Source organism: Pimephales promelas, chromosome 7 (assembly GCF_988280905.1).
Source record: "Pimephales promelas chromosome 7, fPimPro1.hap1.1, whole genome shotgun sequence".
NCBI classification, from domain to species: Eukaryota; Metazoa; Chordata; class Actinopteri; order Cypriniformes; family Leuciscidae; genus Pimephales; species Pimephales promelas.
In genome coordinates this window covers 35316705-35343627 of record NC_142775.1, presented here as the reverse complement: position 1 = coordinate 35343627, position 26923 = coordinate 35316705, and the positions used below count along the sequence as shown (strand labels likewise).

At 36.5% G+C, this 26923-nt stretch overlaps 1 protein-coding gene across 3 annotated transcripts in view; it reads right to left on the bottom strand.

The window, feature by feature from the left end:
• Window positions 1–522: 522 nt before the first annotated feature.
• adarb1b (adenosine deaminase RNA specific B1b) overlaps window positions 523–26923 on the bottom strand; it is a 178178-nt gene continuing 151777 nt past the window's right edge. For 2 of the 3 annotated variants that reach the window (XM_089133390.1, XM_039683310.2), the window contains exons 4-13: window positions 25713–25790; window positions 25085–25111; window positions 20804–21732; window positions 14044–14158; window positions 13502–13670; window positions 11649–11800; window positions 11056–11224; window positions 4219–4400; window positions 3065–3243; window positions 523–1188 (exon numbers count right to left, since the gene is read on the bottom strand). In XM_089133390.1, the coding sequence (XP_088989516.1) occupies window positions 1012–1188; window positions 3065–3243; window positions 4219–4400; window positions 11056–11224; window positions 11649–11800; window positions 13502–13670; window positions 14044–14158; window positions 20804–21732; window positions 25085–25111; window positions 25713–25740 (2127 nt within the window). In that variant the 5' untranslated portion in view covers window positions 25741–25790 and the 3' untranslated portion in view covers window positions 523–1011. The remainder of the gene's footprint in view (window positions 1189–3064; window positions 3244–4218; window positions 4401–11055; window positions 11225–11648; window positions 11801–13501; window positions 13671–14043; window positions 14159–20803; window positions 21733–25084; window positions 25112–25712; window positions 25791–26923) is intronic. The other variant, XM_089133391.1, reaches the window with a different exon arrangement.

Genomic DNA, 26923 nt, shown 5'->3' with positions numbered 1-26923 from the left:
CGCGCGCGCTCTGAGCCAGTGGACGCGCACTGCACAATGTTTCGACTTTAATCTCGAAACATTTCGACTTTAATCTCGAAACATTTCGACTTTAATCTCGAAACATTCCGACTTTAATCTCGAAACATTTCGACTTTAATCTCGAAACATTTCGACTTTAATCTCGAAATGCTAGATTTTTTTTTTTACAGATTTTTTTTTTTACAGATTTTTTTTTTTTACAGATTTTTTTTTTTTTTTAAGATTTTTTTTTTTTTACTGACTTTTTTTATTTTTTAGGTTGCGGTTCAGGGCTTCCGTACTAAAGGAACCGTACGCAAAAAAAAAAAAAAAAATCGAGTTTCCCTCCGAGGTCAAATTAAAATCTGAAATCTATTCCTATTCTAGAAAGACCGTGTACGCTAATTCTACACTAAAGTCCTGACAAAAGTGTGCCTATCTATTCTAAAGGGACCATGCGTTATAGTGATGATCTATGTGAATTTCTTCCCCTTTAAAAATCCAGAGGGAACGGAATAAAAAATATAAATATGCTTATGTTTTGCATATCAAGGAGAATCATGCTCGAAAGGTGAGCCAGCATTTGGGTAGGCTGGACCAGGAAACCTTCAGACCCGTGCGCACAGCTGTGTGGTCGACCTGAAGCCACGTAACGTACACTTTACGGCGTCGAGGTTTTGTCAGAAGAACAACCGTCTCTCGTGAAAATAGTTCGAAAAACTAAAAATAACTTTTTTTTTCCAGTTACAAATGACATTACATCCTGTTATCTGCGGAAGGCTAGTGCCGCTAACTTCAAAACAAACGCACGTTTAAATGACAACCTGCTTCTACATTACAAATTATAAAGGCAAAGTCATGATTCACACAGAGAGAGCAAAATGACAGACACTAAAGGGCTCTTAGTTTGTCTGAGAACAAACAGCAACACACGCACACACACACCCGCACATCAAGTGAAGTATTAACAGCTGGTTGTTGTCATGTCCTGGTCTTTTTATGTCCCCCTGTTCAAGAGTTCAGTGAGAACTGGTCCTGTTCTATGGGCTTTTTCACCCAGGCACCCAGGCCCGCTTTGTGAAAGGCCTTGATGAGCGTTTGCTTCGCTGTGTGATACTCCTCCGCTGCTTGTTTGGCTTCGTGGTACGAGCTGGGCTTGGGCACTTTGATTCGCAGAGTTGACGAGAGCTGCCGAGAAAGAGAAAGAATTACAGTACATTTGATTTTACTTGATAATAGTGAACAACATAAACACACCTACAATTAGTTACATATACATACAGTGATGTGAATAAGTTTGGACACCCATGCTAAAGTTGCCTAAAAAGAGGAATAAAAATCATCTTTTGGATATTGATCTTAATGCCTTAATTAGAAAAATGAGGAAAACTCCAACCTTTTTTTTGTGAATAAATAATGTATCATAAATAAATAAATGTTTTTCCTTAAAATACAGGGTGCATAAGTCAGGACACCCCTATATTAAATTCCCATAGAGTCAGGCAGATTTTTATTTTTGGATCCATGAAATAACTGGCTTTTAAAAATAAAAATCTGCCTGACTCAATGGGAATTTAACATAGAGGTGTCCTGACTTATGCACACTTAATTTTAAGGAAAAACATTTATTTATTTATGATACATTATTCATTCACAAAGAAAATTTGTGTCCTTAAAGGTTGGAGTTTTCCTCATTTTTCCAATTAAGGCATTAAGATCAATATCCAAAAGATGATTTTTTATTCCTCTTTTTAGGCGAATTTTAGCATGGGTGTCCAAACTCCAAATTCACATCAATGTACATATACACACACATATACACTACCCATCAAAAGTTTTAGATTGGTAAGATTTTTTATGTTTTTAAAAGAAGTCTCTTCTGCTCACCAAGGCTGCAATTATTTGATAAAAAATACAAAAAAAAAACAGTAATATTGTGAAATATTATTACAATTTAAAACAGCCGTTTTCTATGTGAATATATAGTGAAGTGTAATTTATTCCTGTGATCAAAGCTGAATTTACAGCATCATTACTCCAGTCTTCAGTGTCACATGATCCTACAGAAATTATTATAATATGATGCTCAAGAAACATTTATGATTATTATCCATGTTGAAAACAGTTTTTTACATTTTTATTTTAGGATTCTTTGATGGATAGAAAGTTTAAAAAAAAACAAAAAACAGAATTGATCTGAAACGGAAAGCTTTTGTAACATTAATCACTACCATTCAAAGGTTTGGGGTCAGTAAGAATTGATTTTTTATTTTTGGGGGAAAGAAATTAAAAAATACTTTTATTCATCAAGGATGAGTTCAATTGATCAAAAGTTACAGTAAAGACATTTATAATGTTAGAAAAGATTATGCTGTTCTTTAGAACTTTCTATTCATCAGAGAATTTTGGGGGGGGGGGGGGGGATGGTACACGCCTGTTTTCATTTTCAACATTGAAAATAATAATTTATATTTTTTTAGCATAAAATCAGCATATTAGAATGATTTCTGAAGGATCATGCGATACTGAAAACTGATGTGTAATCAGCAACAGTAATGATGTTGAAAATCCAGCTTTCAAATTACATTTTAAAATAAATTAAAATAGAAAACAGTCATTTTAAATTGTCATAATATTTCACAATATTACTGTTTGTCATTGTTTTTTCATCAAATAAAGCAGCCTTGGAGAGCAGAAGAGACTTCATTTAAAAACATAAATCTTACTGATCTAAAACTTTTGACCAGTAGTGTGTATATATATATATATATATATATATATATATATATATATATATATATTCTGTATAATCTATATACTATACTGTATATTACAAATAACTATATGTAATTACACAACTACAATAGTGAACAAGGTAAAAAACGCAAAGGAAACGCTTAACCGTTTTCGTACATGGTTGTCTTGTATATTATATTTTTTATTCCTTTTCTGTTTACCATTAAATATAAAGGATTTGTTGTGGAAAGAGGTAACTAAATCCTGTTTTTAACATGCTTCAAATGTATATTTGCATGGTTCTTTTTCAAATTTGTGATAGTCTTACCTTAGTGTGTAGTGGCACCCAGCGGCTGTACATGGCGTGCTTACAGAGACGTGAGGGTCTGCCCATGTCATCCTTGCCCGTGGTGGCGTTAATGACTTCTAGAGCCTGATCTCCCACCGTCCAGTTCACACTGAAGTTGGGGGCCTTTCCTGGCTGCCGGGCCTCAGCGTTACTGATTCCTGCAAACACACAAATACACTCATCAACTGAACCCAGAAATGGTGTTTGGTGCGAACATACATTGTGGCACCTTTTATGCAGACGACTTGACATAACTAAAATATTTCCAGAACAAAAGTGAAGACATTATTTGTCAAGGCTTGTTTTTTTTTAATAAAAAAATTCTCACGAGGAACAAAAAGTGAGAAAGGATAAGTTCTCTCCAAGAGCATCTGTATAACAGTAGGCGGTGGTAAGCTCCTTCAAGTCGGTTTGCCAACCGCCATTAAAAGGAAACACAAGCTCAATTTGTGTGTGTGAGTGATGCGTGAGAACCAGTGAGGTATGTTCTAGCATGTCACATGCATACATTTCTTATCAGTAGTCCTATATTCATAATTGTGATGACAGTATGCATGCATCTATATATATATATATATATATATATATATATATATATATATATATATATTTTTTTTTTTTTTTTTAATAGTAAGTATCAAAAATAGTAAGTATCGAATAGTATTGATAAAAAGTATCGAATCGGGACTCGGTATCGGCAGTTTCTAAATATTCAGTGACTTGAATCAAGGGCATAAAAAACATGGTTTTGTACCATGTATAAAAATACGACTGGTTAAATTCAAAATTATTACTGTCGTTATACATAGCTTCACACTAGTTAGCTTCTAGTAGGTAGTTTTTCCTAACCACTTAAAATCCAGCTTGACTATAGCTGAACCACGGAGTTTTGCCCAGCCAGCAGGGCATCTGCGATTTCAGGCATGAGGTGAATGACTGAAACAGGTCGTCGGTGTGTGTGATGGTGAGATGGAGAGAAGGCCCATATAAATCCCAGTAATTCATCAAACCACAGGAAATTGAAGGCAAGTTGGGGGAAACTGTCCATCTAGTAAATGGTAATACAATTTGACATCGGTGCCATTTTCAATGATTTGGGAGTGTAAACGGGAGCCGGCCGTATGATGTCTTACCGCTGAGGAGGGGGCGGTTGAGGGAGAATTGCTGGGGCAGGTCTTCGATGTCAGCGATCCGCTGGTACATGGCTCTGGACAGATGATCAGCGTGATACAGGCTGCCCAGGATGATGCTGGAGAAGTAGATGGGCTCAGTGAAGTAGCTCATCAGAGAGCCCTGGATGCCCACCACGTTCCACCTACAGGAACAAACAAGACACAGAATTATTTTAGGTGCACTTTTCTCTTCGATGTACGCAACCCCCATCAAAACAAACCTGGGGTCCATTTTTATAATTAATAATTGCATTTAATATTTTTTATTTGGCATTTTGCATTGTCCCCCCCCCACTCCCACTGTACTCAACACTATCAGAACAGACCTGCAGTTGATTTTGTATTATAGTCAATTAGAATTGTCACATTTAATTAGAAAATAATTATTTTACAATATTATAATTGACATTATTCTTTAATCCCCCCACTCCCGCTGTTCGCAACCCAATCAGAAAAGACATGTGGTGGATTTTATTATAATTAATTACAGAATTTATTTAGAATTATTTTATTATTAACATTTTGCATTGATTTCCCCTGCTGCTCACCATCAGAGCAGACTCACTGCCCAATTGTATTATATGATTAATTATAATTATTACTAGGGCTGTCAAACGATTAATCGCAAATAATCGCATCCAAAATAAAAGTTTGTGTTTACATAATATATGTGGGTGCACTGTATATAATTATTTTGTAAATACATATATATATAAATACACACACATGCATGTATATTTAAGAAAAAATATTATTTAAATATAAAATATGTATATATAATTTAAATTATATATAAATCTATATACAGTATATACATGAAAATATTTCTTAAATATATACATGCATGTGTATTTATTTATATGTATAAAATAATTATACACACTACACACACTTATATTATGTAAACACAAACTTTTATTTTGGATGCGATTAATCACGATTAATCGTTTGACGGCCCTAATTATTACAATTTAATTATGATGAAATACCTTTATATTTGGTATATACTACTTTCTATTATTGGCATTTTCAATATTTTCTTCCCTCTGCTGTATGCAACCCCATCAGAACTGTCCACCAGTTGACAACCACTGCATTTTACCATTACTGCATTCACTCGGCTTTTTTCTTTTCTACTAGCCTGAAGTACTTCCAGCACTTTTACATAATGGATTTCTAATCTCACCATCTAAAACACTACAAATTACCATGTAGATGGAGCATAGACAATCAGGAACTACAAGAATCACAAAACATGAAAACAACAGAGCAAAAAAAGCAATCTGGCCAGCAGCCCAGATGTGAATTTTCACCAGCACCAGAAAAAAAAACATAAAAACAGCACCAGTGGATGAATTGTTCAATTAGAGCTGTTCTTACAAACCACCTCATTTCCATCTTTTCTTTCCAGGTCCCAGACTCACCCACTGGGTCTCCCTCCTCAGCCATTCACAATCAAAAGGCCTAATCAAACCCAGATCTGCTCCCCAAAACACCTGCTGTATGCAGCTGAAAAGATCACAGACTCAAGTGATTAGAGCTTTTCTTTTCAGCCTGACCAATCAACAGCCTCCAATGCCAGAAAGACACAGTTCAACTTTAGCAATCGCTCCTATTAACTACTTTAACCAATCACTGAACACACTGGAGTGTATTCAGAGTTCCTGCAGACGCATATCTAATCTACCGGCTAAACTAGATTTGATGACACATCCTGGAAAACTTTTGACAAATCCAGACTATAATGCAAAATGTGAATATTGCAATTATTTGATGAAATGTGTTAGAAGTAACTCTAAATTGAAATCAAAGTCAAACATAAAAAAAGAACAAAAACAATTCATTTACAAGTATTTATTTCAGGAGTTGTTTTGCATTTAATTATGTTCTAAAAAATAAAAAATAAAACGTGTGATCAGGAAGAGGATTTCGGCAAAAGCCGAATCCCGGACATTTTGGGCGATCTCGAAACACATTTTCGGGCAGACTCATCAGTAGCCTAGACTTGTTGTTTAACTACTGTGCTCTGTTACCGGTAGGCGTGGCCTCCTAGGGCAGCAAGTGCATTCTGGGAGTTGTTGTCTTTCATCCACATAAGCCAAAAATAAATTTTCTGTCTTTTCTCAGTCTATAAAGCTCCAAATTCAAAAATAATTTCACATTTCTTCTACATAAATGACCCATTTTAAATACACATTCATATTTCCAGAGGTGAAGTATCCCTTTAAGCTAAAGATATGGCATCAACAAAAAGCCATTCTGCCTGTTTTGGAGCTACTGTTATTCTTATTTCAGACATGACTGGATCAGCACCTTCCATTAAAAATTCACAGGAACACACTTCCCCTGCAGTCATTGTGCCCCGGTTTGAGCCTCACACCCGGTCATGTGTCTAGCAGAGCAGGTACAGGCCCTGACGGAGGAGACACAGCGTTCTATCAACACCACACGCTCATTCATCTCAGCAGATGGGCTGCTTTTCCTTGAGTGTGAGCTGTGAACATCAGTTCTGCTGTGTGTGAGTGTGTCAGACCGTCCCTGAGCAACACATAAACTAGCCCAGCCCTCACTAAATACCGCTTTCCTCTAAAAACCAAAGCAATAAACTGAATCAGCAAATACAGTATCAAACAGATACTGAAAACATGAAGGTTTATTGTCTCTCTATAGTTCGATACTTCAACTGATGCATTTGTATATAGACATTAATACATGCGTGTTTTAAGGTTAACCCAGGGCCATCAACATTGTTGTTAAATGTTTTTTTTTTTTTTCATTAAAAAGCTCTATAAACACAATCTTCAGTGAATAGCATATTTTGTCATTATCTCCTTTAGTAATACAAACGGAAAAAAAAAAATATAGGGTTATAAAGTGCCATACAACTGCTTTTTTTTTCTTCTTACATATTTCAAAAGTGTCCCATATCCTGTATTTACACTATACTTTTGGAGAAACGACCCAAGGTAGACGCACTAACCCGGAAAAGCTTAGGTTAAAAAGGATGTTCCACATATGAGTGAGGATATGGGAATCCATGTGAATTTTTCCATTACATTTCCATTACTTGAACCATGTTATGTATATGTGGCCTTATTCTTACTGTGGCCTTATTCAACCAATTCATTCCAACGGCTGATTCATTCAGGAACGAAGCAAGTGGCCGTCTTTATGAAAGTGTCATTGAATCCACTGCTCACCTAATTTGAATAATGACTATGAACCCAATTGTGAAACACTGCTGTGTTGCTCAGAGACGTTCAACAGTTCTGCTGTGGCTTTGTTTGGAACTATTTTCATTGGTGAAAGTGAGCAACAACAGACAATATTGTGTGATATTGCTAAACCATGTGATATAAATAGACAAAAACACAGAGGGGAATTTTAGTGGCATTTTAAATGCATTATAATAGGGTTCATGACAGTCAGTTGTTGCCCTGCATCATGTCCATAACTAAAGTGCATGTAATTTAAGATGATGTACAGGTCTGGGCCAGGGCATTGTGTGGTAATGATTTTAACACATTATTTTCCCCAAATAAATCTGCACTATAAGAGGTTTTGATCTTTGTCACAAAAAGTTGACGCACACACCTTTAATAATTGAAACTTTGGGTTTTCATGCTAAAAGTTGATAATAAAACATATAATCTAGTATTTTAAAAAAAAAAATATATATATATAATATGATCCTCTAAAAAATTATAATATATCTATTATCCTCTAAAATCTAAAATGTTTTGTTATCGCCTTTTTTTATTATATCACAAATTTTAGTAGTTATCATAAATTAGGTATCATTTAAAAGCTTACAAACTCAGAATTCATCCTGAGAAAACTGTTTTATAATTGAACATTGCGTTATCATAAAAACCTTAAATAATTGAAACTTTGGGTTTTCATGCTTAATTATTTTATCAGGCTCTGCCCCTTCTGGGCATCATTATATTTCATAATTTATTATCAAAACCTTTTCTAATCTTGACAAAACGCATATTGTCAGAAAAGTCTGTGGCTCAAGGTTCCAAATTTTGTGCCAGAATTGATATTTGGACAGAAATGTATTAATTTGTTGAGGCAGAATGTATACAACTAACTTAAATGGAATTCAATGGCACCTGGTGGCTATTTTTGGTACTACGCCTAAATAAAATCTCATGGGAACTTCAATTTTTGTGATATCAACTTCAAATGTGGAACATAACTTGGTTAGATTTATGGCTTTGATTTTATAGCAATTTTAGAGTTAAAACTATTATGTAAAATATTTATTTTCTATAAAATAAAAAATATATATAGTACAGTATATTTGATTTACAGTAAATTTAAACTTCCATAACTTTCTCCTACCTTCATTTTTTGAAGTGTTTTCACTTCAGTAATATTCTGCTGAGTTTTCTTTAAAGCAAGACCAAACATGGGAATATATTCCAAAGCATTCTTGAATTACAGTACAACCATTTAAGTTTGAATATTGCATTTTATTTTATCAAAAAGGGGGGGGGGGGGGGGGTGTATGTGGTGGAGATGCACATTGAGTTCTCTCACATTAGCAGAGACAGGACCTGTGCTCTCTGGTCACAGCTGTCTATGACATGTTCTTATCTCTTCACTCACAGCTGCTGGGCGGCCGGGACACGCACATCGCCACACTGACCCCACAGGATAAATGAACGCTCCCTCGTACTCCGATAATACTGTCTTCTTTATTTAACTAGGGTTATAGTAATGTTGAACCCATGCACCTCTTTCCCTGTCAATTATGAAGTCCGGTAATAGCCAACGAGCAATTAAATTCACAAAGCCCTTGTTCTCTTCCCAACGGTGACAGGTACAGCGTCTAGCCAGTGCAGTGAGATTAACCAGAAGGTTCCAGACTACTGCTTTTGCTGAGCCGTCTATTATTCTAATGAAGAGGGCTGACAATACCATCACTCCAAAACTTAGTGAACTGCTTAACTAGGCAGCAACTTCTAACATAGATATAATAGAAGCAAAGGTAGGCAGGAATTTATGCTCATTATGGCCAAATTTGAATGCAACATTACATCCTATACAGACAAGGACACCCCAGAATGCATTGTGATGAGCTTAGTGAAGCGAGTTGGAATATTTTCTTTTGTAAAATAGCAAAAGAAAGGAAAAAAAGCAGTGTATATGGATTATTACCGTAATCCATGTAACATACCGGGATCTGATTTTATCCCAGGGTTTTTCCTGGTTAAAGCGCGTGTTTTAATAGTAAGATAATTTGATTTTTAATTTTGCAAGGCTATCATATATTGTCTTTCCCACATTATTTGCGTTGGTGGACTGTGGTACCCTCGAGGTGTGTCCGGGTCTAGATTCATTAATCTAGAGCACTTTGAGAGTTCAAAATTAGGAACTCCAACCCATGTTCAGTGTGCAAATTGAACAAAGGAAGTCTGTGCATTGACTTGTACCTGAACTTTAATGGGGGCTCTAGGGCTTGTGTGCTAGAGACTTCACCTGAATACACTGTTAAAAATGAATCATCTACAGGCCAACTGCTCAAACACGATATTCTCTGATTTAGATATCTGCACCTGATCTTCACCATCATGTGTTAAGCATGATGATAAGGTAACATATCACACTGAATTAGGCTGCTTTAAAATATATATTTTTTTTAAATAAAGGTTATTTTGGCAAAATTACATATCCTTAAAGTCCCCGTGAACCGGAAGTTGCAAACGATTTTTCTCCAGTCCTGTGACGTATTTCCAAGTGAAACGGAATATTGAACAGAGGGCAGGGTTTTACTCTAGCGCTCCTCCTCTTCATCTCTCGCTCATAGCAAACTAACGGTTTGAGGGGAGTGGTTAAGCGTTTCCCCACCCAAACTGTGAAACCTACGTCATCAGAAAAAGAAACTGTTCCAGACCGGAAGTAACTTTTCAGATTTTGATTAAAGATTAATAAAAAGGTAAAACATTTTTTTAATATATATTCACTTGCACGGATTAATTGTTCACCACAAGACTAGTAATATGCGCTAACAAAGTAAATAGGTTCAATTTTGATTTCACAGGGACTTTAAAAGCCTAAACAAAGGCTTCACTGTTAATTTTATCAGATTTTTTTTAACCTTTATAAGGGGCATTTCCCCCCTAATTTTATTAAATACTGTATATGCTTCATCTTTTATTTCAAATTCTTAAACTGAAATTAAATTAAATTAAATTAAATCATTTACACTGAAAAATGTAAGCGTATTAAATAAGATCTTTTGGAAAATAATAATATACAAATATGACATTTTAAAAATAATGATACCTCAATAATATACAGTTTTTTTTGGTAACACTTTACAATAAGGTTCATTAGTTAACATTATTTAACTACATTAGTTAGCATGAACTAATAATGAACAACACTTATACAGCATTTATTAATCTTTGTAAACGTTAATTTCAATATTTACTAATACTTTATTAAAATCTTGTTAACATTAGTTAATGCGCTGTGAACTAACATGAACAAACAATGAACAGCTTTATTTTTATTAACTAACATCAACAAAGATTAACAAATACTGTAACAAATGTATTGCTCATGGTTAGTTCATGTTAGTTAATACATTTACTAATGTTCTTTTTTTCTTTTACTAATTAGCTATAATGTAAGAACTCTTGATGACACCACTTAATGACATTAAGTGCAAAACATTACTGAGCCGCTGGGATTAGTGTTGTTCCTGAACATCAGTTAATCAGCTCACTGGGTTTTACAGCAAGGCTCATATGTACATGTGTGTTTACATGCTATGTTTACTACCTTGCGATTTTGTCACTGCATGACATCGTAAGCAGCCGCTCCCCCTGCAGAACTCCGTCCCATGTCTGTATGGTGTTACTCGTGCGCACCGGGATGGTTCCCTCTCCAGACTCGATCTTGGTTCTCAGTTGGCCCCTGGCCTTCCTGTTGGGGTGTCTGTCTCCCTGGTCTGAGGAGAACAGAGTTAAACAAACATTTTAAAAGAAAGAGGGACACTTCCATGCAATGTTTCTGAAAACGTTAATCTACTTCAACTAATCAACTAATTTAATCAAACAATAAGTTAAAGAAGAGTAATTGTTTGTTTTGCTTCAGCTGAATAATTTTATGGTCTATAATGCAACACTCAAGAGCAGAATTAATCAGTTCACAAGAGTCGTCGACAAAGCCAGCTAATTAAAAACACTGATGAAATTTGTTTTTGAAATGCAGTCAGACAGTCAAGTGAAATTATAATGAAATGCGACCTGATCGTAAGAGGGCCCATCCCGATCTTAATTGAACAACTATTCAGTTTTGATCATTTATTTCTAACAAGTGTTTGAGTAAACTAACGTCCTCAACAGTTTGATTGAATAAAGACTAAGTTTCACCCTCTACGCCCGCCTCGTGCGGAGAGAAGATCCGAGCGTCTCCACAGGGCGATGTGCTGATGTAAAGATGAAACTGGACGTTGTCTTTCAGCCGGAAGCCACGTTTGTCACACTGCATGAATATGGACTTTTGGTGATCCTCTTTATTGTTGCTAAATTCAGAGAGAAACAATAGAAAAATCACATTTTGAGGTTTTTTTTGTCATGTACAAAGACATACAATGCTTGCATGACCATATTGCAATTATTTTGACCTATTGTGACTGCAAGATTCTAAACATTTAAAGGTGTGGTCAGTATATAAGATATATATCTCACATATATCATATATATATATATATATATATATATATATATATATATATATATATATATATATATATATGAAGAGTATGGTTCCAAACTGCTATAAATCCATTTTGATGAATTTGAGTAAAACTGTGTTTTCTTTAGCAAGAAAATGGGAAGATGAAAACCACTATTTTCGGTTTCAAATTTTCACATAGCATTTGTAGGTTATAATAACATTAAAAAATGAAATCCAGGTTTTGATTTCCAAAGATTTATTATAAAAACAGATCGTTTTTTCCCCAAAATGCAATAAATCCAATAATAATTTTTTCAAAATGCAATTAATAAAAATAAAATTTTATAGACATTGAATTTCTTGTGCATACTATAAATCCATTGCTTTAATATAACAATATTCGGTAACACTTTAAGGGTTCATGTCATGAATTATGAATTCATGGATAAATGAATTATGCATTAATTCATATTAATATCATCAGGAACTATCAAGTTTTTTTTTTTTAACAGTTCAACGTTTTTCATTCATGACTTCATGGATGAACAAAACCTTAATTAAAACATTAACTAAGACGAGCACATCATCATGAATTATGATTTATTAAGCATGATCTAACGTTATGCATATCGCTGTTGTCAAACTTTTTTGACGGCGATCAGCTGTAAACTGGCTTGGTCCTGCTCGGTTTTCGTTGACTTTGAATAAAACAACTGAAAGTTTTCCAAAAGATCCTCTGGGGGTCAGTGTGTCAGCGTGACAGAAGTTTGATGCTGTCGTGTGAGAACAAGCAACAGCCGGCATTTCCTCCTTCCGAGTCCATCTTCTTCCTCACGTAAATGATTCGATGTCGATGTCACGTTTACCCATGCAGGATGCCTTACCCTCCGCAGGTTCACCAATGCTGTCAAAATTATTCATTTCTTTGTTTGTTTGTTGATCGAAAGGACACAATAGAGAAAACCTAGGAAGCCGGGTTAGTTAAAGCGCTGCCGTTACTGTTTACATTGCGTGGAATGGTGCGTTGTGATTGGTTTAGCGGATATGTGGCATTTTGCAGAAAAGGGAGACTGGCGTTTGTCGCGGTTTGGAAAGAAAGGGAGAAAACATTACATAATAACACGGCAGATATCCCATTTTACGTAAAATTAAACATTGTTTTGTATCTGGTCGGTATTGAAAAGTCCGATTTTTGCAGTAACTCATTTTTTTTAAAAATGGCGTTTATCGCGTTTTGGAACCAAACTCTTCATATGCACATATCAATACTAACATTTCATTATTATGAATATATTGTTATATTTTAAATATATAAGTTTATATTATATTTTTATATTTAACATTTATATGGCATTTGGTGTTTCATAAATTGCAAAAGCCCATGTCATGATTAATCACTATTCAGTCTGCATCTCTATCTAAAACAATAACAAAATGTTCAATTAAAACCTGTTTATGAGTTTAATTTCCCTTTCTGCTAGACTAAACATCATCCATCATGCTATGATGACAAACGAGACGTACAGAGACATTGGCGGCGTCTCACCTTAAGAAGTGGTCCAGCTGCATGTAGAGATACCTGATCAGGGAGCGACGAGCAATGATTTCAGCGTGACAGTCGTTGAGCGCCAGGCCACGGTCGCTCATATACTCGCCGTTTATACACTTGGTTCCCGTGGAGACGCAGATGACCTGAGCGTCCTTGACATCAGTGCCTGCGTTCAAAACAGGTGGAAACATGCCAGGACTGACAACTGAACCAACAAAAATCACACAACACTCACACGTGAAAACTATTTCACTTACGTCTAGGAATATCTTTTCTGATTATTTAGTATTAGTAAAAGTAGACCATTTCAAGTACATGGAACACCATTAAAGCAGTCAGTAAGTAATTCATTAGGCTGATTCATAACGATTACTAATGAGTTTGAGATTTTTTGATGGATTACTTGTAAAAGAACTGTCTTAGAGCAGTTTGGAGGCAAAATGCAGATATTCAGTGTTTTAAAAAAAAATATTATTTAAAATGGGACCATTTCTGTATAAGAACTTGTTCTCAGTTCCAATTCTTAGGCAGAACTCTACCTGTTGTCATGACAACACCCGCCAGAACTTTCCGCCGTGCGTGTGGAGACGTGAAGTTGTCCGTGAGCTCGCTGAATTTGTCCACTACCAGACGAGAAACGGCATCTGCAAGAACCTGGTAAAGAACACACAGGTGTCACACTTCAATGCTAACATCAGTAATACATCAACACACATCCGCTACAGGCAGACATGCAATACTGAAAACAGGGCTGCACTTTATTGTACAGTACGTGCACTTACATGTACTTGCCTAAGAAAGTACTGGGCAGTGGTGGAATGTAACGAAGTACAAATACTTCGTTACTTTACTTAAGTACATTTTTCACGGATCTTTACTTTACCTAAGTACAATAAATAGTGCCTACTTTTTACTTTTACTTCGTTACATTTTGCAGCAATTATTCTACTTTCTACTCCACTACATTTCTACAACTTCTGTTACATTTTCGTTACATTTTCTGATCAGTTTTTCCCCTGCTAAAACGTAATCTTGACCGTCCGTTCGTTGCACGTTTGTCTCAACAGTGACGTTTGGTTGCCATAGATACAGTATCAACCCGGTCACACTAAATGCGTCTCACACGCAGTGTTTATCATGCAACTCATGTACGCGAAAATTTGTTTTTACGTGCATAGGAAACACACCGTGTGTAATATATGTTTGGTTTGGTTAGGATTATGGCAAGCCAAGACAGAGGTTCAGAATTACACCATAAATGAATCGCGTTTACTGCCAAACATAGTTATTAACGTATAGTAAGGATAAGCATGATATTGCCTAATTGCAAGCTTGTTTCAGAAATGGTGACATTTTTTTTCCATCATTATTGAACATCATTATAGGAGTAGGCTATTAGGTTGAATGAGTTAGAATTAAATGTTTTATTATTCATTAGAAAATAGACATTAAGATAATAAATTGTTATGCAAGTACTTTTACTTTTAATACTTAAAGTACATTTAAAATAAAGTACTTTTGACTTTTTACTTAAGTATGGTTGTCATTGTGTTACTTCTACTTTTACTAAAGTAAATATTTATCTGGGTATTTGTACTTTTACTTGAGTACTAAGATTCAGTACTTCCTCCACCACTGGTACTGGGTAATATATTACATGGGTTAAGGTTAAGTTTAGGGGTAGTTTCAGGATTAGTGCCTTGTTATTACCCAGATACTGTAGTAAGTAGTAAGTACATGAGGAACAGGGCTGTAAAATAAAGTGCTACCGAAAACAGTACAGATTTCATGACTAAATTCTACATTAAGTCATAAAAGTCATCCTCGCCCTTTTTATCCTCTTCCCTTCGACATGTAATACACACTTCTCATGATCCAATCAATTCCTGATGGACAAAATCAAGATTTGAATATGATTTTCCTCTCAGAAATATTTAAAGTACAACTCCTGCGCAAAATGAACCTTTGGTCTAATAACAGATTGGTACAGAGGCCACCGTTCTCTGGGATTTGTTTTCATGATAATCGAATGTAAAGAGTTTATCTCCAAAAACTGTTTAGCTTATAACGCTAGTATACAGGGCATAGAATAAGTAAAAAGAAATCGCTAGGTAATACCACTAACATGCCCAACATGCCCAACAAAGCATTGAGAACTTACAGACAGTTTAATAAGAAGATACTTGATAAAGACAATACGCTTCGCGCATACAGGCAGGAGCCATCTTGGAAAACAGTCTCGACCAGTCGAACCCCGAATGCCGTGCTAAATGAGCTGGTCGATCGGAATTACGTTTGTGAAATCTAATTACATGGAAATGCATGAATTATATCTGTTTATTAAAATATATGGGTGACTAACTACAAGAAAAAGTATATGAGACTCCAATGGTTTGACTGGTCGAGAATGTTTTCCAAGATGGCTCCTGCGCTTGTATGCAAAGTGTATTGTCTTTATAAAGTATCATCTTATTAAACTGTCTGTACACTTACAAAGTTCTCAATGCTTTGTTTTGCATGTAGGGACCCTCATGTAGGGTTTATTTTTTAACCTTGTTAGTGGTATTAACTAGTGATTTCTTTTAACTTATTCTATGCCCTATAATACTAGCATTATAAGCTAAACAGTTTTTCGAGATAAAACTCTTTACAGTCGGTACCAATGCATTATTAGACCAACGGTTCATTTTGCGCCGGAGTTGTCCTTTAAGATGAAAAGCATAGTTTCAACACAAAATAGTCTATACAATTATACTGATTTGTAATGGAACAAGCCTATCCCATTCAACTGACCCTTCCCTCTACGGATGACTGTAAAGCAGAATTTACCGTAGACCTCAGATTCACCTACTGCTGCTGCAATATAATATCAATATTTCATCGAAGCCCTTCAGGCACCTCGGTGATTCCTTTCCACTAACAGTGCCCTCCACTTCACATTCCTTAATATGCTGGAAAATGATTATGCCAAGGAAAAATCAATGGCCGAATGGGCACGAATTAGAGACATTAGTCTAACACTGCTTCCCAAATACTTCGCTGAGTCACTCAGTCGGAGACGGCTAATGGGAGTTTTAAAGCGGAGCATCCCAATACATTATCAGGAGACAGAGAAATCTCCCAGCGAACAGAAGGCTGTGTTTTATTCTTATGATAAAACACACTAGTTTCCAACATCATCTTTATTTGCTTTCATTTCCCATTAGCGCCTGGGGACAGATGACTGGAAACTCGCTGGCCAACTAGACGCTGACAGATTACACAGGAGAGCAGTCTAGGAAACTAAGAAAGTGGAAAAAAGGAGGCTAACGCAGAGATAAAAAAAAACATTTTAACAACAAATAACATTCTTGAGAATGTTTTCAATAGAAATGCTACATTAATAGTGAAATAATCATGACGACGTGGCCTTTTGCAATTTATTAAGCTACCAAATGCTATATAAATGTAAAATACTAAATATATAAATTAAAAAAATACATTTAAATATATTTAAAATAATAAGTAATGGTATCATAATGTCCATTTATGATAGAATATCGACAAAAAAAAAAAATATATATATATATATTTTTTTAGCTAAATCCTACAATCCACTCCAATGTGTTAGAGCCAATCTTTGTTCCCATTAATCTTTGCTCCTAATTAAGACGGCCATTATGGCCTATAGTATTCTTCAACCTTCCATCATTGATGTAAGGTCGGTACGTATCGCCACATGAGTGAAGGAAAAACTAAAGCGATCAGTTGTCCCATGACGAGAGTCTATTTAACCTCTTGCCATCTGGTTGAAACAAATACACCTATCCGGCCTCTGGTCTCATATTGACAGCATGTTAAATTTGTGGGTATCAGATTAGGAATGGATAATGGGGTCTTGCATTCATGGTGCTGTATGTGTCACAGAGACAGACGGCCCAAGAGCAATCAGCATCAGAGACAAAACAAGCGGCTGACAGGACTGCTCTTTAGTGGACAGGTAGTGGGCAGGCTGAAACAAAATGTTCTTGTTTTGACACGGTTCAGAGGAAGATGTTAATTAAGATTGGGTCGCTTCCAGGCCTGGCCTTATCTCATAAGCAGGATTAAGAGAGGATTTTAGAAATGTGTAAATAGACGTCTTCTCACACAAACGCCAATCGTTGGTCATTTCGGCTCACTGTGTTGTTTCACTGGTAGGGGTGAGCAATATATTGAATATGCATGACATAATCACAATACTCTGCTAGAGACACGGCATTAAGAAACATTGCGAATACCATAATGCTTCAATGCGCTTTTTATTTAAAGGTCCAATTTAATTACTTAAAGGTTCAAAGTTACAATGTCATTAGGAGCTGGAAATTAGATTTTAAATGAATCATTCGGGCCAATTAAATGCATCATTTTAGATTTTTTTTGTTTGAAAAACTCAAAAATGCTCAGTCTCAACATGGTAATTTAAAAATATATATTAAAATGTATGTAGATAAATTATGTTATATAGGTACATATAATGACAAAGCAAAAACTAAATTAATATATAAAAACCCTTTCATGTCATATATATTTATATATAAATAATAATTTATATATATATATATATATATATAAATAAATATTATTATAAATAAATATTATATATAAGGGTTAAAAGAAAAGTTATTTTAGCTACATACAGAGCCCATCTTCATATCCATTAGGCTTTGTTCCTAATGAACATGGGCCTGCTTTGTGCATCCCGACATAAAGGCTTAGACGATGATCTCCGATAAACTTAAATGGATCAGAAACTTAGATTAAACATTCTGAGATGTGAAAGACCAGTCTTTTATTTATCAGATTTTTACACATCAGATAAAATCACGACTTTATCAGACAGTCTGATGTGTGTGTTAAAGGAATCCACAGAACAAGAAAAGGTTTAACTGAGATTCAACATTAAAGTTTCTGCAGAGTGCTTGGGAACATTTTCTATAACTTTTATTAAACTATAAATAATGCAATTTTCTTCTCATACAATATTTCTTTACTAGTTTAGGCCTGCCTATCTCTAGGGTATAAATAAACCATTACTATACTGCTGCATAGTGAGTTATAAATAAAGTATTGTTCAAAAAGATTGAATAAAAAAGGGGTTAAAGGCCGTTTATGACACATAGATGTGCCTGTCGTGCTGTTTTTAATGTTAGAATCCAACCCTCATGTATATGCCTGTCGCATTGTGTTTCAATGTTGTTCATAGTTCATCATCTAGCGATTTGAACACAACAACATGCTCTGCACGAACAACCCCTTTAAGGGATACTCCACCCAAAAATCATCATTTACTCACCCTCAAGTTGTTGCAAACCTGTATTAGTTTATTTCATCTGCTGAACACAAAGGAAGATATTTTGAAGAACGATTAGAACCAAACAGTTGTTTGGCACCATTGACTTCCATAGTAGAAAAAAAAAAAATACAATGGTGCCAAAGCTCCAATCGTTCTTTAAAGGGTTAGTTCACCCAAAAATGAAAATCCTGTCAGGATTTACTCACCCTCATGTTGTTCCAACCCCGGAAGAGCTTTGTTCATCTTCGGAACACGAATTAAGATATTTTTAATGAAATCTGAGAGCCGGATCACTCCTGCATACTAGTCAATAGGCTTCTTGAGGAATTGAAACTTGCCGGCCTCGAAAAGTTATTAAAGACATCGTTAAAATACTCCAAGTTACTTCAGTGGCTCAATCTTAACTTTATCAAGCGACAATACTTTTTGTGCGCAAAATCAAACAAAAATAACGACTTTATTTCAACTATTCACTTCCTTCTCTATGAGCCTCTAGTAGGTTAACGTAGCGTGATAGCGTAGAGCTACGTCACACAGAGGCTCACTGTTGGCCGACGCTGGTCATGTGTGTGATGCGTGTGACGTACAACAACAGAACATATGCTGTTAAACTAGTAACCTGACTCGAGGCAGAGAGAGAGAGAAGGAAATGAATAGTTAAAAAAAGTCATTATTTTTGTTGTTTTTTTGCGCACAAAAAGTATTCTCGTCGTTTGATAAACTTGAGATTGAGCCACTGTAGTCACTTGGACTATTTTAACGATGTCTTTAATAACTTTGAGCCCAGCAAGATTCAATTCCTCAAGAAGCCTATGGACTAGTATGGAGGAGTGATCCAGCTCTCAGATTTCATCAAAAATATCTTCCCAAGTTCGTGTTCCGAAGATGAACGAAGGTCTTACGGGATTGGAACAACATGAGGGTGAGTGAATACTGACAGAACTTTCATTTTTGGGTGAACTATCCCTTCAAAATATCTTCCTTTGTGTACAGCAGAAGAAAGAAACTCATACAGGTTTGCAACAACTTGAGGGTGAGTAAATGATGACCGAATTTTCATTTTTGGGTTAGAGTATCCCTTTAAAATAAATCAATCATTGTGTAGCATATAGTCTTCAGTAGGGTTGGGTATCGTTTGAATTTGAACGATTCTGATTCCGATTCCTTGTTTCGATGAACGGGTCATTGAATCTCACAAATTCGAATCACCACTGTTTGCTGCAGTTCTGCAGTGGCTTTCGTTGCAAAACAGCAATAATATGCAATAATATGATCAACATTAAAAACACTGCTGGATATTAGCCTGTATTGATCGCAGATTTAGTCGCACAAACAGCTCGTGACAGAATAAAGACCAACTGAATGACACTTTAATTAATTCAAGTAGATAATCTCAAATGAATATCACTGAACTCCAGATACTTGTCTGTTTTCAGATCATCAGCGCTTCTTCAGCAGTGTAGAGCATGGTTGCCAGATACTATTGACAAGACCGGGTAGAAAACGTGTTCTTTTAACAGAAAAGCTCTGACTGGGGATTTAATTATTTAAATCTGGCAACCAAGCATGAATGCCCATAAAAGTCTGTTAACAAAACAAAAAAACGGATGACGAGTCGGACAAGAAATTTAAGGTCCGTACGTGAAATTTAAGACCTCCTTATCTGAAATTTCAGATTTTAAGACATTTTCAGGCCTTAAAAAGCGAAAATTTTATTTAAGACGTTTTAAGACTTTTTAAGGACCCGCGGGGACCCTGCAACACTTCCGGTAGACGCTTCTTCGTTCGTTGGTGTTCAGCGGTTTCTTCTTCCGCTCGGCGGACTGTGAATATCGAAACTAGGAATCGAAATTTTAACTTTTGAACGATTCCGGGAAAAACGAAAAGTTAGTCCCGGTTCCAATCGATACTCGATTCTCGATACCCAACCCTAGTCTTCAGGGCAAAAAAGAAAGACAGTTGAGTCTGAGGTGCGGATCTCTCACCTGTGGCAGGTGCAGCTGTAGGCCCTCTCTGGGGATGGGCTGGCGAGATGGGGTCTGGTCCAGTTGCATGTTGAAGAGCGCAGACAGAGCCGCCTGGGCCGCCCGGGCTTTAGCGAGTTTCTTATTTCGGCCCGAGCCCTCGAACATCTGCGAGTCCACAGTCACGGACATCACAAAGTTCTTAGCATGGCTCTCGCCGCTCTCCGACACAAACTCGTATTTGAGGCCTGGCCGCAGCTCGTTGAGAATCATGACGGGGTTCTTGCCGCTGGCCGAGGAGGCGAAGGAGGAGGGCGGTTGCAGGGGCGCCTGAACTAGGCTGTTCGTACCTGGCGCCTGGGGCACGGGATACTCTCCCAGCGGGTTTAAGGAGCCGTTGCCGTTGGAGCCCAGAAAAAACGATTCCTCGGGCGGTGCCGGCGTCTCAAACCCGTTGAAGAGCATGTCAGGGAAGTCAGCCTGGTCGGAGGTGAAATCCGTGTTGACGGTGAGCGTACGGCCCATGGCCAGGTGCGCTTCAGACGCGTTAGGGAACTGAACGAAGGAACGCAGGGCCTTCTCAGCGGCATTCAGCTTGGCCTTTTTCTTTGTGGGCCCCGAGCCCTCGAACAACTGCCCGTTAACCTCGACGGTCATGACGAAAACCGGCGCGTGGACCGGGCCGGTCTGCGAGAGGAGCTTGTACTGCAAGCCTGGTTTGATCTCGTTCAGCTGCATCAGGGCGTTCTTGGGCAGAACCGGCCCGGGAGTTTTCTTACGTTTCTTGGGTCTGAATTTCGAGTGCGCGTGGCCATTGTTGCCCTCCTCCAGGGGGCGCTTGCGACCCCCTCCTCCACTACCGTTGGGGAGCTGCTCCACCAGGCCAGCTCCCTCCTTAGAAGAGACGTTGTCCAGGTTGCGGTTTTCCTTTACGTCGGTGCTGCATGAACCTGCGGTGCCCAGAAAGAGTAACTTACAACGCCTTCGTTGCAGGATCTTGTAAATGTAAAATTTATAGATTCCTTTATCTTTCTTTGTAACCGAACAAGTGATGTGTGTTCCTTTTTTTGTGTGTGCCGAGGTATGCTAGCATGATGCATTTTTAAACTAATCTTGTGAAACTTTTTTAAGAGAGGAATTTCGGAGAAGACACTGAATAAAAAACCTTCCGATTAATTAACATAATTAAGGAAGACCATGAGGTATGAAATCTAAATGATCATAATCATCAGTTTAATTTAAAGTACAGTTTGAGCATTCAGTTTTGCAGGCAATGGCTCGTACCAGGTCAATCAATCATCTCACTGGAGATAAATTATGTGCTAATGCAGAACAGAAACCAAAGCTTTAAAAGCCTAATAACTAATTAAATGAGGCTCTTTTTGAGTGACAAATGCAATTTTTCAGGTCCCTCCATATAAATAGTGGCAATAAAACACCAAAAAATATGGGTTCAGTTTTTAGAGTGGTCTTCTGTGAATTTCACACAACTTTGAGAACATAGTCTTATCTACTGTAACAAAACTGTTCAAGCATATTTCAACCCAAAATCAAAAGAAAAAACAAATACATTTTCACAATAAGGATCTCAGTCGATTAAAAGATTTAAATCAGAGTTCAAAATTTCAAAAAATGCATAAGCAATTATTAGTTGTTGTGTGGAATGGATGTCTTTTCACTCATCTGAAGGTTTCAATAATATATCAATTAAAAAAAAATATATATATATATATATTTTTTGTAATTAAAAAATAATTAAATTTTTTGTAATTAAAAAAGGCAGCATATTTAAATCGCATGAGCAAAGACATTTAAAAATAATCTAAATCAAAAATGGCCTTAAAATTACGCTTGATTTATTTAATTTTATTGGAAAAAAAATTGCGAAATTTTATTTTATTTCGATTTTGGGGTGAAATAGGATCTGGGCATGTTTTCATGAGATATTTACAGGTCACACAATTCTTTTCCGCTTAATAAAAGAGGCTCTTGCAGAGGAAACACACATCATCATGTCCTGTTGACAAAGCTGATGGAACTTTGGCTAAATTTTCATTTATAACATCCTTCAGCAAAAGCTCGCTAGGTTACTGCTTTCAGTGCTCTGGTAGAGAGAATAGCGTCCGTGAACAGTAGGGGAACAGAGTAAGAGCTCTCTGCAAACAGGAGGAGCAACAGGGTGGATAAGGGAGTGGGTGCAAGGCAGAAGGACAAATAAAATGAAGATATCTGAGAAGAGAGAAAGTCGTGTCAGGGAAAACGCGAGGGGGGAAGGGGGGTGAGCAAGAAAGAGAACGTGGAGGAGAAAGAAAAAAAGAAAAGAAAGAAAGAGACAGAGAGAGAGAAATATACAAAATACCGGAGCAGAATCTGGAAATCAAAACCCTTCTTATGCGTGTCAAATTGTTATACACTTATCCACATCACACACACAGATTGACTCTGGTTTTAAGCATGGAAATCACTCTTGCTAAAACAACGGCCCTTTTCCAAAACCTAGTGAGATGCCTATATAGGTAGCCCTTTAAAGGATCTTAGGCCGTGTGTCCACCAAAGCGTTTTTAGCCAGCTGAAAACGCCAGACGCTCTGCTGAAGACGCCGTGCTTTGGGCACTTGAGAGCTTTTTGGCAGCGCAGCGTTTTTTTCCGTTGAGAAGTTTCATTGCTATGATACAGAATATGCACAGCACAGTTTACTTGTAACTGATTTCGCAGATAATTTGTGTCATACTAAAAATTTATTTTTCATCCATGTTGTTCGGTTAGCTCTGCCAGCTGATGCCGTTGTACAGAAAGAATGTTGCGAAAGTTGGTCGGTGTGGTATTAGTCCCGGCCCTCCTCCATTGTGATTGGACGGCTGGGTAAAAAGTGACAGTGATGAGCACAGCATTTTATCCAAAGTTGAACATTTTTTAACTCTTGACGACCAGTAAAAAACGTCAGGCGCTCAGCGTGAAAAAAAACACACAAAAAAACGCTCAGCGTCTCGTTACGCACATGGCGTTTAAAAAACGCAGCGCTTCCATTGAAAACAATTGAAAACATACGCCAGGCGCGTGGAAAAACGTTTTGGTGGACACACGGCCTTAGGCAGGACACTGCAAATGTACTTTTATAATCCATTTAGTAACAAAAAACTATATCTGCAAAACATTTAAACTAATCTACTATTTTGCTTTTTTTTTTTTTTTTTTTAACTTTCAAACTTTTGAGGTTAAATTTCCGTTAAGATGTGGCCTTAGAAGACGACCCCAGAGCAGGTCACTAGCTTTTAGAACATAGTCAATGTTACACTAACAAAGAACGCCCAAAAATGCAATGCAACTTAAACCGCTTTAAGCTTAATAGAGATATTATAGACCTTCAACTGAAAATTCAATCAGCTGCACAATGAAAAGCATAACATCCTAAAAACTATACTTAGTGTAACCAGTCAAATATATACGGAGTATTAAAGGAATGTAAAAGTGAACACCTGCGAGAACTTAAATAACATTGAAGTTCATCATGGCTCTAAAGGAAAGATCCTGTTTCTATCTACACAAAGGCTCAGTAACAGTGAAGTGCACCAGCTCCCTTTGTGTGTATTAGCAATGTCAAAAAGGCCACCATGTTGATTCTCACTTGGTGCACTGTGATGTAGTCGAATGCACTTATTGGTCAAAATCTTAAAAACGTAAATATTCCTATGGAGAACAAGAATGGGAAAACACAGGCTACTAAAAAAAAGGGGGCCCAAAATCCTGTAGTTTCCTGCTCCTAACGTCTAAAGCTGATAGAGAAATAAGCTGCAATGTCAGAGGTAGAAAGCTTTTGGATATCAAATATGCCTATCGGCAGAAAATCTAAATGAGAAAGTCCGCTTCGCTACAGATCCATAATACATGACGGGTCCCTCCATTGTCAGTGGCTCTGAAGACAAGCTACAGAGTGACGGGACAATAGAGGGGGACATTTCCTCTGGGTTAACAACTCTTCCCAGAATCTTCTATTCACAGCACTGCTGAATAAAGAAGAACGGGACTGTGTATTTCTTCAGCCTTGAGTCCCGATCTTCTTTGAACACATTCAAGTGTAAAGAAATTTGGAAAATATTCAATTATTTAGCACATCATCTTGCCGATTTTTTTATGCTTTATTATGTTAAACCTTTGATCATTTATTAATAAAAAAATGAATTTAAAATGTTATAATCTATAACATGCTTTGCATTTTGCTGTGGCAAAAAAAAAAAAATGCACTTAAGGGAATAGTTCACCCAAAAATAAAAAAAACAAAATATTCTGTCATCATTTACTCACTGTCATGACGTTTTATGATGTATTCTTCTGTGGAACACAAAAGAAAAAAAAATTAGGGGGAAAAAAAAAGGTCAGTCAGCACAATGAGTAGTTTGGACCCCAATGTTCTTCATTTGTTCTTTCATTAAATGTGAGTAAATGAAGATTCATGTTTGGGTGAAGCATCCCTTTAAACAAGATTTAGAAGCAACATCAAAAAGCAGCAGAAACTTTAAATCATTTTATAATAGGACATGCTTGAAAGGTAGAAGGTGTAACACCCAATACACAATACAAGCGAGCAACAGAACAAAATGTGAATGTTTTCCTGTAAATCTTATATACTGTATGTCTGATATGTTTAAAATAATTTAAATGTTTGTTCACCATTTTAAATTTCAAATTCAAATTTTACACCATTTGAGTCAACTGCAATAATAAAAATTACTAAACATAGAAGAACTGAAAAAAAAAAAAGATTTGATCTGAACGGACTGACGTTTCAATGTAAAAATCGTGCCCATGTCTAAAGACTACTTTAAACATCTCTGCTGGGATCGTTTAGCGTGATACTGTTCACTAAATGACACATTAGTTAAGGGGAGTGTGCTGGAAATGGAGGGTTTGGGGTTCAGTTATGAGCACTTACTCATGTTCTCCTCCTCATCAACATCCATGGTGGTGAAACGCCTCGACTGGCCCTGCGCTTGCTGAGCCACAGCCACACCTGACGGAAAGAGCGAGGAAAGGATCACCATTATTGCTGTCTGATAAATACATAATCACAGGTACTTCTGCTCCATCTTGTGACTTGGACAAACCCCCAATAATAAGCATTCACTGTGATTAGCAAAGAGCTACAGACTGTTCAATGTGAATGACACATTGAATTATGCTCAACAAGTGATTGAAGTCATCATTTTCATCTGGTGGATGGAAAAGTCCATAGACGTACATGTAAACACACATTTATACTATGGGGATGGTACGATTTTGAAATGATTCTGAAAGTCTCTTATTCTCACAAAGGCTACAGTTATTTGACACAAAATACAGTACATTTTTATTTATTTTATCGTCCTGTGATGCTTTCAGCATCATTATTCCAGTCTTCAGCGTCACATGACCCGTCAAACATCATTCTAATATGCTGATTTGCTGCTCAATTATTATTGGTGCTCAATTATTCATATTTAATAAAACCATGCATTTTGAATTTATGTCCTACTGCTCAGCTATATTATCATAAGTTGTTACTATAAAGCTCCCACAAGCACATTCTACGTCTTGTCCAGTGATTAAGATTCATATTAAGGGTACGATTCAGATTCAAAATCAAATTCAGACTGAATCCCAAATGATTCAGAATTAAGGCAGAAGAAATATTCATGCTGATTCGTGAACCAGCTTGACTGATTCAAACTGATTTGAATTAAAAGAATCAACTTAAAAGAACATTTCGCTCGCATATTAGCAAGCTAACCTTGTTAGCAAGCTTGACTTTTTTCAGGACTAGAAAACACAATTTTAAAATTCCCTCACACTACCAGGTTTTCTATAAGTGGGGACATTACAAATAAAAAAAATAAAACACACTTCCTTCCAATCATTAATCTCACTATAGTTAGTGCACTTGAAAATTGCACTTTACCAAAATAACTAGCATTGAAAGTATCAAAGAGTAAGATTCAGACTGGAAATCAAATTCACACTGAATCCCAAATGATTCAGAATTAAAACAGAAGAAATATTCATGCTGATTCGTGAACCAGCTTGACTGATTCAAACTGATTTGAATTAAAAGAATCAACTTAAAAGAACATTTCGCTCGCATATTAGCAAGCTAACCTTGTTAGCAAG